Source organism: Salarias fasciatus, chromosome 18 (genome assembly GCF_902148845.1).
Source record: "Salarias fasciatus chromosome 18, fSalaFa1.1, whole genome shotgun sequence".
NCBI classification, from domain to species: Eukaryota; Metazoa; Chordata; class Actinopteri; order Blenniiformes; family Blenniidae; genus Salarias; species Salarias fasciatus.
Window position 1 is genome coordinate 17,777,999 of NC_043762.1, and position 16,679 is coordinate 17,794,677.

Consider the following 16,679-nt stretch of genomic DNA (forward strand, 5'->3'; position numbering starts at 1 on the left):
AATATGTCACAATATATGAGATCGATGAAAGAAGGTTTGTTGTTATTTGGACGCAGTGAATGGAAAGTTCCAGTCAGATCCTCTGTCCTGACACCTCTCAGTTTGAGAGGTATACGAGGGTGTACCCAAAAAAAACCGGAATTTGATTATAACTTTTTATTTCTGACATTTCAAAATAAAACACCACCGTCGCCTTCAAAATAATCCCCATCTGCATTCATGCAGCGCTCCAGCCGTGTCTCCCACTTCACCAATGCGTCGTCAGACCCGCGCGTAAAAGTGCCATTTTTTGCCGGCTGCGATTTTTCTGTCACCTCCTCCACATCTGCAAACCGCTGTCCCTTCAGCTCTTTCTTCAACTTGGGGAACAAGAAAAAGTCACTCGAGGCTACATCTGGCGAATAAGGCGGATGGGAGAGGAGATTCTTCTTATTCTTCACCAGAAACTGCGTGACGCGCAGCGCCGTGCCCGCTGGCGCACTGTCGTGGTGGATCAACCGGGCTCCACTCCGCCACTCCGCGGGCCGCTTCCTCCTCACATCCTCACGGAGCCGTCTGAGGACTTCCATGTAGTAGTCCTGGTTTACAGTCTGACCTGGAGGGACAAACTTGCTGTGGACGATACCCTGGACAGTGGAAAAGCAGCTCAGCATTGTTTTCACGGCTGAGCGCACCCGACTCGCGGACATCTGGCCCTTTTTAAACCACCCGAACCACTCATGGACCTGAATCTTCGCCAGAGCATCATCCTTGTAGGCTTGCTGCAACAAGGTGAGTGTTTCTGCTGCTGTTTTTTCCCAGCAAAAAGCAGAATTTAATGTTTACGCGCTGCTCTGGCTTCCCAGGCAATGTCGCCATTTTGGAAAAAATCGCAGACCGCCTCTGCACTCTGTTGCTATAAATAGCTCCTGACAGGCGTCAGTGTAACTCTCGGAGCTCAAATTTCTCACAGATGTGCATGAGGCTTACCTGCAGCACATCTGATGGCCAGAAGTCGGAACTCATTATTATTATTGTTTTCTGACCAAATTCCGGTTTTTTTTGGGTACCCCCTCGTAGCATTACACTAAATCCATTCCACACAACACCATGTCACCACGGGAGAAACGTTGAACAGCAGCACCCAAACACCCAGCACCACAAAGATCAGAGCTTCGACTAATGAAACTGACTTGAAAACAAAGAAACTGATAATCTGAACGCTCTTTTTGTTTCATATGAAATGAGGATCCACAGACGCTTAGCTTTTTAAAACAATCATGAGGAGAGCAAAGAGGGAAGAAATGAGGGGAAGGAACCAGGGGAGGGTTCGGGTTATTGTTTGTAGCCCACACCAGACAGCTGCCATGCTGGGAAAACCCACACACCAACAAAAACCATCGGATGGTCCGATTTTCAGCTGAAACGGACCAATCGGATGGTCCGGCTCAGACTTACTGGTCCCCTTTTGCAGTGCGGTCTGGGGCGCACCGGAAACACGGTCTTTAAGATTCAGAGGAGAGCAGCGAGATCAGACTGAATAATCACTCGTTATGGAAGAGATTTGCAGATGAGGACATTTCGATGTTGTTTCTGAGTGACAATCATGAAAAATGTTCGAAAATATGCTGCCTTGAAGTCATAAAATGATAATAATCTAGTAAAATACACTGAGACCACCCCTACAGTACCTTAACTGTCGAATTAAGTAAGAGATTAAGTGCTTTATTTTAACGGGAGACATTTCTCAGCTTGATTCATCAATTATTACTGACCTCTTTTTAACATTATAGAACATATTTCTTTAATATATATTTAATAAATCTCAAGTTTTATGTGATGTGGCTCCACACACACACACGCTCGCAGACCTAGGATTTTTTTTTTTTTTTTTTTTACTTTAACAACAAAACACAAGCCATTGAGAAATGCTACATCCCAGATTCAAACTTACTCCATTTAGTCCCAAAACTCTTCCAGGAGGTCCAGGAGGTCCAGGAGGGCCTGGAGGTCCCTGAGACAGCGGGAAATAGAGAGGAGAGGAGCCATTATCCAGGTAAAATGTTGAATCTGTGTGTAGTGTAACATGATATTTTCGCAGACATGTTCTCCTTGAATAATCCATAAAAAGGCAGTAACCAAAAAGCAACAGACAAACAGTTTATTCTAGAGAGAAAACATTTCTTTCCTCAAACCAGAGAAAGGGAAAACCTCCGCTGTGGCATTCCTCTCTCAGTACAATACACCATGACTCCATGGACAACAGTAAACCTGAGTGTCTGTTTTAACGATGTGTTTTATTACGATAAAACAGTTACAGGATATTAGCCTATCGTGACAATACAGCTAAGAATTGATTTCAATGTAATCATATTTCTTCTCTGAATATTCTCATTGCTTATTTTCTCTTACCGAAAGGCCAGTCGAATCTCCTTTGTCGCCTTTTCTTCCAGGCATCCCAGGTCGTCCCTGCAAAAAAAGGAGGAAATTCATAGTTAGACAGTAAAATCTTTATAATGCAGGATTATAGGTTTAAAGATTCTTTTGAATGAGATCATTGTTAAATTAGAAAATACAGCTCTTTTTTGTTATCATAGACAAACATCCAGACTGAATATATATGTGCATTTTCCTATTTACTCTTGTGTACTGAATATTTGAAAGACATAATGTGTGTAATCATTGACACTACATGCAGAACAAAGATCAAATACGCACCGGGCGTCCAGGGAAGCCATATTCTCCTTTCTGTCCTGTTGGTCCGATTGGGCCCTAAAATTAAAATCACACATATTCACATCCTGACAACACACCGTCAAATGAATGTATAGTTCATATAAAGAGATGGCGATCGTGTTGTGCAGCACTGCAGTGACGGTGACTCACTGTGAGTCCAGAAGGTCCTGGTAAACCACGGTCACCCTGTGAACATTCAGTGAAGTTACAGTTCTACAATAAGCCGGAACGAACATATTCATATAAAGAGGAGTTATTTTCCATTTAGAGTTAATCTCATCAACAGGAAAGAGGAGTCAGAAGAATGTAAGCAGACTTCTGCTTCACAAACATGTAATATGTGACACAATAAAAGGACAAAAGTATATTTAGATGGTCAGAAGCATCATTAGTCTGTAGGGAGAGTCAAAGAAAACTGAACTTGTCCTTTACCTTCATGCCTTTGGACCCCATAGGGCCTCTTGGAGCAGACAGGAGAGATCCATCAGCAGCAATAGTCACTCCCGGTTCTCCCTTTTCCCCCTGAAAGAGCAACCAGAATGGAGATTTAACAAACTGACGAAAACAAACGTAATTTCCAATAAATGTTAATTATTCAGCTTGCTCACCTTTAACCCTGCAGTTCCCTGAACACCTGGAGGTCCTATGTCTCCCTTTGGCCCCCTGGGGCCCTGCAGACAAGCCCACAGTCAATTCACAGTGGCAGATTTAGAAAAGCTGAACATGAAACAACCTGGAAACTAAAAGGAAGCATCGCCGTCCGGAAACGCTTCAGATACCTACCCTGTTTAGTCCAAAGAAGCAAAAAACACACAAGCAAAGACATAAAAAAAATGTTGTTCCCAAACAAACCAGTTAGATAATTATCTATTTCAAGTATAACCATATTTACGCCTGTATATCAGGATTCAGAAAAATGTTAGTATCAGGGGATATATATTGCAAAATGGTCTTACGGGAAATCCAGCTCTGCCAGGCAAGCCTTCAGGGCCCTGCAACATGCACGCACACATGCATACATATAAATTCATATACGCGTACATGCATCCAGAGACATCGGCGCATATCAAAGCACAAGCATCAGGGTTAAGATATCAAGATATTCTCTGTCTATGAATGAGATGCGGAGACATAAACACACACAGCAGCAAGCACGGCTTTAAAAAAAAAAAGAAAACATGAAAAGATAATGTGATGAAATAATGTACATTTTGTTTAGTGTGTGTTTGTGTGTGTGTGTGTGTGTGTGTGTGTGTGTGTGTGTGTGTGTGTGTGTGTGTGTGTGTTTAGGCCACTCCAGTCAATTCATTACCTTCTTTAATAACATGTGCAGCAAGTGTTGTATTTCTATATAAAATAAATAAAGGGGTGGTGAAAATCAAATGAGTGTTATTATCTGAACGTTACGCACCGCTGGACCTGGTGGTCCTCTGATCTCTGTGAAGTTTAATATACCATCTGTCACGTTGAGGAGCAGCTGTGGGAAGAAAACACAAGAAATAAGCAGGAGCTCCATACTCTGTAAATGTATCATTAATAAAATCTAACAAGCAAGATTGAAATAATGAGACTGGAAAACCATAAATTAATCCAATACAAACCAACCAGACACATTCACAATTAATTACACAGTAATTTAATACAGATTATCATTTAGTTGTCTATCATCAATAAAGGTTAAATCCATAATCAGAAGTTTCAGAGGTTTGTGATGATTATGAACCAACTCGGTTCGAAACAGGATGAAGTAAGAGGTTTAAAATACAATCCTATAAATGTAATTGTGCATCATTTGTGTAAATATGTACCTCATGCAGATTGACTGGAGGTCCAGGAGGACCAGGAGGTCCAGGTGGTCCAGGGATGCTGAGTCCGTCAGAGCCTTGGTCACCCTGAAAAACACAATAATGACTCTCATGTCAAAAATGACATTTTATTTAGGACGTTAAAGAACACAGCAGCATGCCGGCATATGAAATGTGTGTTAACACCAAGGGTTCATCATCTTGCATCACATGGGATTTAAACCATGTACACTGATCTTCGCTATTCATCCATCCATCCATCCAAGACCGGGTCGCGGGGGGAGCAGTCGAAGTAGTGATGCTCAGACTTCCCTGTCCCCAGAGACATCCTCCAGCTCTTCCTGGAGGATCCCGACGCATTCAAAGGCCAGTCGAGAGACACAGTCTCCCCAGTGTGTCCTGGGTCTTCCCCGGGGCCTCCTCCCAGTGGGACATGCCCAGAACACCTCCTCAGGGAGGCGTCCTGGAACCATCCCAAACAGAAGCCCGAGCCACCTCAGCTGGCTCCTCTCAGTGTGGAGGAGTAGCGGCTCTACTCTGAATTCCTCCCTGGTGACTGAGCTCCTCACCCTATCTCTAAGGGAGCGCCCAGCCACCCTACGGAGGAAGCTCATTTCAGCCGCTTGTATCCGGGATCTTGTCCTTTCGGTCATGATCCAAAGCTCTTGACTGTAGGTGAGGGTGGGGACGTAGATTGACTGGCCCCTGGCTACGCCTAGAAATTCTCTCCATAAAAATTATGAACAGAACCAGGGACAAAGGGCAGTCCTGCCGGTGTCCAACATGCACCTGGAACAGGTCCGATTTAACGCCGGCAATGCGGACCAGGCTCCTGCTTTGGTCATACTGAGACCAGACGGCCCTTAAAAGAGGGGCCCCAGATTCCGTACTCCCAAAGCACAGCCCACAAGGCACCCCGAGGGACGAAGTCTAACGCCTTCTCCAAATGCACAAAACACATGTGGACTGGTTGGACAAACTGCCACGAGCCCTCGAGCACCCTATGGAGGGTATAGAGCTAAGGTCGATAATTCGCCCGGTATGGTGCAGCCAGGGCCCCACCCTGGAGCCAGACCTGGGGTTGGTGCTCATGTGTGAGCGCCTGGTGGCCGGGCCTTTGCCCACGGGGCCCGGCCGGGCTCAACCCGAAGGGGCAACATGGGCCTGACCTTCGGTGGGCTCACCACCCAACGAGGGTCCGGGTGCAGTGTGGATTGGGTCGCAGCAGACGGCAGGGTTCCCAGCGACCCGATCCCTGGACACAGACGCTAATCAATACCAAGAAAATATTTTATCTGAAAATCATACCTTGAGTCCTTGGCTTCCCTTGTCTCCTTTGGCCCCCTGACGAGAAACAGAAACAATATCAAAAACCCCGGTTATGTGCAGATTTATATGAATGTGTTGGTACTCAGATGAGCACAGTAACAGTGACATGAACGCAGTTCAGTGAATGCGACTCAGATGTGAGCAACATTCATAGTTTTACATTTTTATATATCACAGGCTACTTTGGTTCTTAGTGTTCTTAGTGTTGACTTGCTAGAAAACAATTAACTTTCAGTACCTTCAGATGTCTCAGAAAATCAGGAGCTATCATTTAAAGGCAACTCAAAAAAATATAAAGCGGTTTTACATTCTTTCTTTTGGTTCATACTACATCTGGAGGCTAATGGAGTGAAGCTTGACAGAAAATAGCTTCCAGGAGTTGCTGTAAACTTTACTTTTAGCGCAGTAAGTACTCATCTGTAGGCTCAATGGAGTACCAAAGGTCACACTGACTGCTCGGAGGTTTTCAAAATTAGATTTTCATATATCAAAGACAAAGAGGATCTGGGAATCTGTTATTGAAGCATAATCCTGATCCAGCATGAAATGCAGGAACCTAGTCTCTATGTGTTTGATACAGGCTGTAAAGTGCTAAATAAATAATCAGTTTAAGACATTTCCACATCTTCAACATGTTGCTCTCACCCTCACACCCGGAAGTCCCGCAGGACCCTGAAGCCCCGGTGATCCCGGGTCTCCTGGTTCACCCTGTGAGAATTCACAGAGGTTTCACAAACTGGAGTAAGATGTGTCATTTTATTGTCTCTCGGTGTGCCATTTGTTAGGAGTCAAAAACACAGTAGTTGCAATAGATTAGAACTTTTACTGTATGACACTTTAAACTTAACAGAGATGCTTCAAATCTGTCTTACTTTGATGGAAAGGCCCGGAGCTCCGGGGGCTCCATCCTCACCCTGAGAGAGACAAGACAGAACAACGTCAATCACCAAAACAGAGAAGAAGTATTAAGCATAGATACAAGAGTCAAAAGAAACCACCATTACATAGAGTTACCCTCTTTTAGGGCAGCCATTGAACTACCACGACACAGACTTTCACCAAGACAGAGGTAGATTACCTTTGGTCCTTGTTGACCAGGTGGACCCTGGAAAGGACAAAAAACAAAACATAAAGCAATGCATGCAGTGAACACTCATTCATGCTCGCTGTTAAACGAACCTGTGGACCTCTGACCCCAGCACCGATGAGCATGTCACTCTTTCCAGATCCTTCCATGTCCTGAAAATTAACAAGTGCAGTTTGATGGTGTAGTGAACCAAAGTAGACACAAGAGGAGGAGAAGATTTGACAATTTTTTTGGGATATTTTTTTTGATTACCTCCACAAAGACTTTGTTTCCTAATGGTCCAGGTGGGCCCGGCGGCCCAGGGGGACCAGCTGGGCCTCTCCGTCCTGGTGGACCAGCGGCCCCTTGGGGTCCTGGAGCTCCTGCTGTGCCCACAGTCCCACATTCACCCTGAAGAGGCAAACCCATGAGTCCTATTAGCAAAAATGTCTGGATCTCATTGATTATTTGTCCATGACTGGTCATTGATCAGGACGTCCTGCTGCATTACCTTAGGTCCAGGTGATCCGGGGAGCCCGTGGTCACCCTGAGGATGGGATCAGAGCAAACAGAAATGAGGAAAACCATCTGACCATCTGGACAGTAAAGTGGTGCGTTTCTAGAAACCACTTTCAAATTCCAAACTTCTTCTCTTTACTGACGATCATCTACAGTATGTGACGATCGTACCTTCTCTCCAGCTGCTCCAGGTCGACCCGGAGACCCATCTTTCCCCGCTGGACCCTGGGGAGACAAATGCGGACAAACACAAGTAGAGCATGGGGGGGGGGAGCCGTGGTGAGTCTCAAGACGTATCATAGTGTAGAAATTCAGCTCTCTGTTGACCCTTTAGCCATCCAGCAGGGATCAAAGGAAGCTGCGAAGGTGTGAGTCGGTCATCTCAAAGGAGTAATTGAATTTTTGAGAAAGTCTCTCATCCATCAGCTTCATTAAGTGATAATATCATCACTGGCAGCATCACTGTAACCTGATTATACCAAGTAACACTGATATTACTGCAGTAAATAAATATTTTTTGTGGGTCACTGACCTATTAAAGCTCGTGTCCGGAGTTTTGAAAGAATGAGAGGTTTTTTTAATCCGACATCTCGAGGTTCCGCCCTCCCTCTGCTTTCGCGAGCGACCAAGCCACGCCCCTTTAATTGTGCACGCTCATTACCCGTGGGCTGAAAATGAGTGCAGGTTGGATGCCGCAAGCATCCAACCTGTTTCGCCGTTTACGGTGGATGTTCAGCAGACAATGGATATATCCGAGGTAAGCGTGGCGGCTGCTGCGTAGCTAACTCACCTCTGCCTGGCGAGTGCGCGTGCTCTCTGGCTGCGTGCACACTTTGATTGACGGCACGACAAGGCGGAAGCTCGAACTCTATTGACTGACGCTGACCGGCGCTTTTTCGGATAACATGGGGGTCTATGAGACGAAGGCGGAGCTCATAAATACATTTTTATATTGCTTTATGCTAATATTATATTATAGTATCGAACCAGATTGACACATTTAAGCTCTGTTAAAAAATTATACATACATTGGAAACGAACGGAAACTCCAGACACCAGCTTTAACAGATTACTGTCATCAGAGGTGCCATAAGCCACAAAGTCAATTATTACCATTTCTATATGATTATATGCCAATTATACAGTCTGTTTTTGATATTTAGTAGAATAATTTCTATCGTCACTTAACATGAAAGCTGAAGTGGTAAAATTCAATGTATTCCTTGAACAAAGCAGTTGCTTCCGTACCATTCATTTGGCTCTGAATGACAGCATGAGGCTTTATTCCAATGCACCCTCAAATACTCACCGCTAATGTATCACTCATGAGACTTTTTGCACGATATCTAAGCAAAGTAGCATCTCTTGGTGCATTGACTTAAAGAATAAAAAGTAAAATTCAAATGGATAAATGCAAATAGCAGAGTTATTTTTCATGTGTTTGGTGAAAGATGAATATGAGCTGAAATTGCAAGTTAATGTTCAATTACTTTCAATTCAGCCACTTGCCGTCATGTGAATGGGACTTTGAGTGGTGAACGTTTTTGAATTGAAAGTAAAGTGACAGGAACTGTCAAAGTTTCAAGCAAAACACCTACTGATGCCACAGTGATTATTACAATGCAAAATGCAATAATACACACACGCATGCATGGACACACAGCGCCGGAGCTCTTCAGATGGCTCAGTAGAAACTGTCATTTTAAGCAGCTTTCAGGTAGTAGTTAAAACAGCACAGCTGGAGATTATCTGCAGTCAGTAAATCCAGAGTATCGGGGAAGGTTGGCCAGACTGATGTCATTGTTTAAGGTTAAATTTACAGTAACAGGCGAGTGACACTCCCCCAATAAGCTGGTTTCTGACTGCAAATCTCTTTTGGATGGCTTGCTGGTTTTCAAAGGGAAATCCAGGAAGTGTACCTCGCCTGAACCCCAGCCAGACTCAAAGTCAAGGCCAGAACCAGAACCAGAACCAAAACTGGAGTCAAGGGTGAAACCAGAACTGAAACCAGAGCCGAGGTCTGAGCCCAGGACGGAGGCCATCTCTGAGCTCAGGCCTGAACCGTCAGGCCCAGAACCACTAAACCAATCCTCAAACATCTGAAACAGAGCAGATGGAAGGAAATCAGCAAAGGGCAGAAATGAAAAAACAAAACAAAAAAACAAAACAAAACAAAACAACACAGGAGTGAGACCAAATAAATATTGTAGAAGAAGAAAAAAGAGAGGAGAAAATTGAAGATGACAGAGAAAGAAAGAGTGAGGAAAAACAGACAGGAAAGAAAACATAAAGGTTATTTATTAAAAACAAATAAAAATCACTACAATCACATTGAGGAGGGAAAACTAGAGTTACATTTGAACTACAGTCTAACAAATAGACGATAATTTATAGGAAAATGGAAAAGCAGAGCAAATAATCTAGAAGAATATTGAGAATAAATCTTAAGAAGAAAAACAAAATATTTGAGCTAAAAAAAATCATGAAAGCATTTTACACACACTAAATCTTTCTTTTGTGATTATACATTGCTGTTGTTTCAAGATGCTCAGTATTTACACAACATGCCAACAGAGCTACAGTAAATTCATGAATCTGCAGATCATTTGTGAAATCTGATTTATTTCGAGTGAACTCACTGGTATTCCGGGTTTTCCTGGGAGTCCGTCTCTGCCGGGGACACCGGGCGGTCCCTGAGCCGAGGACAGTCCCTCTGAGGCGGCTGACGGCAGATGAGTTCCAGAGGGACCGGGAGGCCCCGGAGGGCCGGGTGGGCCGGGGGGACCCTGATCAGAGCAGATGGTTTGTGTGTCTGTTCAATAAACTGAGCTGTGATAGAATCCGCCCGGGTCTTTCTCTCACCCTGATGAGTTCAGTGTCGCTGTCGAGGTCTTCAAACCCAGAACCAAGAGCATCTGGTCCATACTGGAATGCATGTATTCCAGCGTTATCACAGCCGTTTCATTCTGCTTTCATCACAGAATCAAAGTGCAACAAAAAAAACAAAAAAAAGAAAGGAATTATATGACTTACAGGTACGCTGCGTGATCTGGGGGGTCCAGGAGGTCCAGGGAGGCCAGGAGGGCCTGGTAAACCAACCCCTTGGTCTCCCTGTGAAGGAAAAAAACTTAAAGAGGGCCGCAGACTTGATACAACGATAGAAACATTCAAGCTGAATAAAGAATCGCGCAGCTCAGTGACCGATATCAGCAGGGCTGCTTCAGTTGTACCTTTTCTCCTTTAGCTCCAGCTTCTCCCGTCAAACCTGGAAGTCCTTGAGTTCCCCTCTGACCCTGAGAGCAAATAAACGCAAATACGTTAACGCGCACCGACCTCAGTCTCCCTTACTGTGCAGTTTGCATGTTTTCCCTGTCACGTGTGGGTTTCCGTCTAGACTTTCACATGAGAGCTACCAGAAACCGAGACGCTGCTGACTGAACTTACTGGATCTCCTTTGTCACCTTTACGTCCCTGCAAAGTTAAACAGACGCAGGATGCATAAGAGAGGCTCAAGAAGACTACATAAGGATTTAGGAAAGTCTTGTTTCATTCTTTCACTAATGACTTACCTTCTGTCCATCTCTCCCTGGGATCCCAGGGGATCCAGGGGTCCCTGGTGGTCCTTGCGGCCCAAATGATCCTGGTTTAGTTTTCCCTTGTACTGTGGGGCGGCCCGGGGGACCTGGAGGGCCGGGTGGTCCAGGATCACCACGCTCTCCTTTAAACCCAGGCCTCATGTGACCCTGGAAAATCACATTTGTCTGCTTGAGAATGTTTTTGTAATTTATGTTTTAAACCAAAAATATCAAAAATCATGATTTGACAGTCCATGTTTGAACTCACATCTCCAGCTCGCTCTCCAGGCTCCTCTGTCCTCTGTGGCCCTGTACAAAATACACAACCAAATACACAACGCTACATTGACTAAAGTGACCACGCACCACAAAAAGAAGACAGGAAGTAGGTATATTGTGAAATGTAGTCATAGCAGTATGTGTCCGGACCTCTGAGCAGTTCTTCATTGGCCACTGTTGGAGTCATGTGACCAGAATATTCATCGAACTCCACCTCTGGAGCCTCAGTGGGTGGAGCTCTAACAGGAACGCTGTCCTCCCCCTGAAAGAAATATAAAATGTGAAATTAACATTCTGTTGAATTTTGCTCCATGGTTTTTGTTTAACTTCTGGTCGACAGCTTCCTTTGAAGAGTCTGGGTTGATTCCTGGGATGTTTGGAGTCAGACTGACTTCCAGGTTGTGGGAGTTCAAAACACAAGGATGAAAAGGGAAAAGAAAGGCAGACATACATCCACACAAGGAACGCTGCTTCTAGAAGGTCAGTGTGCAACAAACACAACAAGTGGAAACACAGAAACCTCAAAGGAGACACTCAGATGGCAGCCGTTCATCATTTCCTGAAAGTCAGCCTGAGATCTATAGCTTAAACTGACTGAACGGTCTTTACGTCTACAGAGAGAACTTCATTCAGCCCACCAGTGCTGTGCCATGGGTGTGCTTCATAGTGTCATCCTCTGTCTCTCTGTCGTCTAGAGCATCATCTCCACTGGCAAAACCAGAGGCCTGGAAAACAAAACATAAAAATATGTACTGTTGAGAAATTAAATCAATTTATAATGCATTGTCACAAATATTACTTATTGAATCAGTAGAAAATCTCATAAAATGAGCTTTCTAAAATCTAATATCATGACATATTGCATACCTTATTAAATAGTGTGCACTTCTTAGATTATTACCAAGGATGGAAAAAGTGCTGAACAACTCCTCCAATAAAGTGCTTTTCTAGAAAACTTTCCAAATTTAAATTATGCTGTCAGTGCAGATGGTATCATCAGGCATTCGATTTAATGTGCGTGTATAATATCTACATTCAAAGCACATTTACAATGTTTTTATAGATAACAGGGTGGTGAAGATTTAAAGTATTCCCAATTTTGAGAACATTCATTAGTGACTTATTATTTTAAAGGAAGCAAAGGAGATCACAAAGTGTAAACACAACTTATCTACGAGTAATACTCACGAAAGTAAACATACCCTAAAATATCACTTTGAATATCACATTTGTTAATTTCATACTTTCACCCCTCAGTAGAGCATAAATTAAATGGAACTCTGTACATTTGTTCAATGAGGTGATTTCACCACAAGAGGAAGCTGTTGATCCATGTTCTTTGCTCAAAGTTTGCATCAAGTCATCTCTTTGACCCTGTGTGCCCAAATTCTGCTTGGAAACTACACGTTGTGTAAGTATACACACATAAGGATCGTCGTCTTCACACTGCTCCTTGGCTGCTCTGGGATCGTCTCTGATGACGAGCTGCTGAATGGAGCCCTGGAGGAAGGAAGGAAGACAAGATGTAACGTCATCGAAGACTTCCTGTACTCTGCACAGTCATTAGTAAGTTCACATTACTGATGGAATGGTGCAAAAGGCAGCAAAGGAATTGCGTGAATTCAAAATATGGAAAAAGAAGCCTTGTACTGGGTTAGATAACCGACAGAGGCACAGCCCTGCTCACTTACTTCACTACAATCATAAAATCCCAAAAAAATGATTATTTCTCACTTTCCCTCAGCCGAGCTTGCTGCTCATCATTTTTTTCTCTACTTCTCTCAGACGCTAATAAATCACTCCTGAAAGTACAGATCCTTGTGTGAAAAAGATGACTTTAAAGATATGCAGCGCCTTTGTTTATTCTGGCAGCGTTGGGATCATATGCATGTAGATGTACATGCACATATTCATAATTACTGTTACAGTGCTTTTCAGTGTGAACACATTGGCTTAATCGCCGGCAATGACGTATAGAGCTTGTATTATAGATTTAATAATAACATAAATAAAATACAAAAATAGGTAAGAAGATGACCGACATAGATACAATACTGTGAAACACATTCAAAACTTTTTTTTTTTCAAACACAGGAAGTCTTGGCACATTAATGTAACATCATCACTGTTTACTTTGCGAACTTCTGCAGCTTCAGAATTGTTCCTGCCAAATACTTTGACTGAACCCTCCTGACAGAGGACGAAACTAACAGTTTTAATCATGTAAGAAGAAAGAAGTGCAAATATTTCAATATTAGTGTTGCAAGTAAAATTAGAAGGACATCATGCGGAGAGTTATTAACTCATTTAGTCTTTTCTTGCCCTGAAATGTCGCATCTTTGATGCCTCATAAATAACACTCAGGTGATTTGAAACTGTATTCTACCCCAACATATTTTCAAGAGTACAGACTTCCTACAGTATCGAAAGATTTCATTAGGAATTTCTAAGTTCCTAAATCTCACTTCCTTTCACTTTCTTCATCGCATCCATGATGAAGTAAATCTAATAAAAAAAAATCAGACTTCTGAAAATATAAGATTGAACACATACTTGCTTAATTATGTTTATTTTGATTGAAAAATGGGAAAAAGTTCTTTCCATTCTTTTAGATGATAATCAAAACTAATTAACCTACTGACTGTTGACACAAACGTTTTTTTTCTTCATGCCATGGCTGCTCAGAACCTCCAACTAACAACATGCCTGCATGCGAGCGCACCCATGCTGACCCAGATACAGCGAACATGACTGGTGCCGAGCATGCAAGTATTCTATGGTCATGCTTCAGAAAACCCGTTCAGAGACACACCGAACAAAGCAAAAATCAAATGAGGAAGACCACGTTGTGTCTCCATGGCAACAGTAACTGACCAACTCCTGCTTTCGGAGCTGAAAAACGGAGCAGAGCAGTGTGAAAACAGGACAGTTGTTAGTAGCTGTACACCAGCCTCCATTCACGTTGAGCAAACGCCATCATGTGGATGTACATTTGTTTGGCGACAGCATCAATTTTTAGCAAACTGCACCATCGCACTTGACATGGCAGCACATTCCTGAGTCTGCGCTTCGCCCTTGATCTGACCACAACTGAGTCATGTTGACATCTCCGACTTCCTCATCTGCTACTGATTTACTCCCTCATCCTTTCCTCCCATCCGCATCTCATCAGCCTCACAACCTCCCTCACCCTTCCCCCCCCCCCCTCTCTCTCTCTCTGATCTTTCCAACAAAATCCTGCTTTGATGTTGACTTAATGTCACCGTCATTGTCATGACCAGCTGTCGGATGTTTAAACATTTCCTCTTGCCTCCTGTTTTTTTTTTTTTTTTGGCTTTATTATTTTAATGAAGTTCAGGGTGAGAGATGTTAGTGTCTTGAATGCTGCTTTTCACCTGAACACAACACAGTGTTGGATTGGATTTATTCCACAGATTACACAGATTATTTATTCATCCTCATGAATTTACTCACCACAAAATTATCAAGCCCCGTGCTTCCTGCATTGGCCACGAAGATGCCCGAGTTGAGTGAGAAGGTGAGTTTCTCTGGCCTCCGATGGAAGGTCACCCTCTCTGCCTCTCCACAGTCCATGTAGAGACGCACCTCGTCGTGCTCCACCACCACCTGACAGGCAGCAGGAAAACACCCGTGGAAAAAAATTAGATGATTGAGAGGTTTTTGTTTTTTTTTTTCAACTCTACAGAATGATCAACGGAAAATGAGTGGCGCTCACTGTGAACCGCGTCCATTGGTCGGTCATGTCTGGGACAGTGAAGGCGGCGGCTTTGTGGCTGTGGGAAGCCTGTTCTCTGTCGGTGTAATACAGCAAGATGCTCTGGAGGCCGCCTCGGACCGGCGTGAGGACCAAGCCCAGCTCCACCACCTTCTGATGGGCGTCTGCGATGGCGAAGAGCGTGCCCCCCCTCTGACTGGTGGGACGCACCTGGAGCAATGGAACAATACGTAAGTTGGGAAGTGTAGTCGTACAATCTTACGTACTGCACTCATCACTCATCACTTCAGTAGAAGAATGTAGTAGTAGAAGTGTTAAACGGCACAGGGTTCAGCTCTTCAGTTTTACCGTGACGATGATGGCAAAGTCCCGGTAGAAAGATCCAGGCACGAATGTTTTGGTGTGCCGGCCGATGTTGGCTTCAGGCCCAAAGTTGTAGGCTGGAAAGCCCTCATAGCCAGGAGTGAAGGACACCGCGGGGGGGAGGGGGACGCCGATTAACTCCGTCAGGTCCAGATGTCTCCCTGAGCCGCGCTCTGATTGAAACAGAGAACGGAGAGAGGCAGAGAGGGGATCTGTTTATCACGGCAGGAACAGTGACACTGATTATGAGGGTTAGTGACATTTTTAGCCGATCCAGGTAAGGGATGGGGAACCTCAAAAACTTTCAGAGGTCAAACTGTGACCGGATACATCTCCAATCTGGATGTACATGTACTCTGATGACTAATTTAACATAAAGAACTATATGTCTTTAAATCATGTTCATTAAACCTTTAAATTCAGATTCATCTGTGTCACACACAAGTCTAAAACTAATCCTGTGAAGACGGAGAGATGCTACACATCAGCTACAAGATTAAAATCACACATTTGACATGCTCCCAAAACAACTCTGACATTCAAAAAATGAATTATCAACTACTTAAATCTGCAGTAAATAAAGGCAGGGACTCCACTAAATACAACAATATACGTGTTTAGAAATTTCAGCCAGATCCTCTCATCAACTGTGAAAAAGACAACAAGTCACAAAAAATGAGCAAGCTCATTTCTGATGTAGAAGAACTTAAAATATCTCGAAGTATGTGCAGTTAAATTAGGTTCACTTTACAAACACGTCATCATTCGATGTGCTGTAAACATCGCGTTTGTCTGCCGGCTGCCTGCCTGTGAGCTGCTCTGTCATTCACCGCTTTAGTCTGAGGAGGTAAGCCACTCAAATCATTCTGACACGGCTTTAATTTGACTTGATTTGATCCTGACGCTGCCCACGCCTCACTGCTCTGCCTCATATGGACATAATCCCCCCAAACAGAAAACGCGCTCGCAGTGGCAATTAGAGTATTTAGTGTGTCTGTGAAGAGATGGCTTCACATTCCCTTGATCCCCCCCGGCTGTGGAGCCCGTCTCCTGTAGCGACTCTCACCCCTGCTACCTACATCTCTGATGCATGCTTGCACACACACATTTGCATACGACTTAAACGCGCGTCGGGTGGACGTCTCACCCACGTGAACACACACACACACATACACATACACACACACACACACACACAAACCCTCAAACCAGACCAGACAGGCCAGCATGTCGGGGTCTCTAATCCGTCAACTCAACCAACTGGAAACATACCTGATTAGAGGCTTTCTGTG

The 16,679-nt window shown here is 43.9% G+C and overlaps 1 protein-coding gene across 4 annotated transcripts in view; it reads right to left on the reverse strand.

The window, feature by feature from the left end:
* The window catches only part of col15a1b (collagen, type XV, alpha 1b), a 37,734-nt gene that overhangs the window by 2,624 nt on the left and 18,431 nt on the right, over positions 1–16,679 (reverse strand). The window contains exons 3-34 of one of the 4 annotated variants that reach the window (XM_030115653.1): positions 15,373–15,560; positions 15,025–15,234; positions 14,763–14,915; positions 12,714–12,788; positions 11,927–12,013; positions 11,439–11,550; positions 11,278–11,318; positions 11,004–11,177; positions 10,879–10,905; positions 10,665–10,727; positions 10,468–10,545; positions 10,297–10,359; positions 10,074–10,220; positions 9,354–9,533; positions 7,606–7,659; positions 7,427–7,462; positions 7,189–7,326; positions 7,029–7,088; positions 6,928–6,954; positions 6,722–6,763; positions 6,495–6,557; positions 5,829–5,864; positions 4,524–4,607; positions 4,127–4,192; positions 3,672–3,707; positions 3,324–3,386; positions 3,148–3,237; positions 2,866–2,901; positions 2,698–2,751; positions 2,392–2,448; positions 1,934–1,993; positions 1,438–1,482 (exon numbers count right to left, since the gene is read on the reverse strand). In XM_030115653.1, the coding sequence (XP_029971513.1) occupies positions 1,438–1,482; positions 1,934–1,993; positions 2,392–2,448; positions 2,698–2,751; positions 2,866–2,901; positions 3,148–3,237; positions 3,324–3,386; positions 3,672–3,707; positions 4,127–4,192; positions 4,524–4,607; positions 5,829–5,864; positions 6,495–6,557; positions 6,722–6,763; positions 6,928–6,954; positions 7,029–7,088; positions 7,189–7,326; positions 7,427–7,462; positions 7,606–7,659; positions 9,354–9,533; positions 10,074–10,220; positions 10,297–10,359; positions 10,468–10,545; positions 10,665–10,727; positions 10,879–10,905; positions 11,004–11,177; positions 11,278–11,318; positions 11,439–11,550; positions 11,927–12,013; positions 12,714–12,788; positions 14,763–14,915; positions 15,025–15,234; positions 15,373–15,560 (2,645 nt within the window). The remainder of the gene's footprint in view (positions 1–1,437; positions 1,483–1,933; positions 1,994–2,391; positions 2,449–2,697; positions 2,752–2,865; positions 2,902–3,147; positions 3,238–3,323; positions 3,387–3,671; positions 3,708–4,126; positions 4,193–4,523; positions 4,608–5,828; positions 5,865–6,494; positions 6,558–6,721; positions 6,764–6,927; positions 6,955–7,028; positions 7,089–7,188; positions 7,327–7,426; positions 7,463–7,605; positions 7,660–9,353; positions 9,534–10,073; positions 10,221–10,296; positions 10,360–10,467; positions 10,546–10,664; positions 10,728–10,878; positions 10,906–11,003; positions 11,178–11,277; positions 11,319–11,438; positions 11,551–11,926; positions 12,014–12,713; positions 12,789–14,762; positions 14,916–15,024; positions 15,235–15,372; positions 15,561–16,679) is intronic. The other 3 variants (XM_030115657.1, XM_030115654.1, XM_030115656.1) reach the window with 3 other exon arrangements.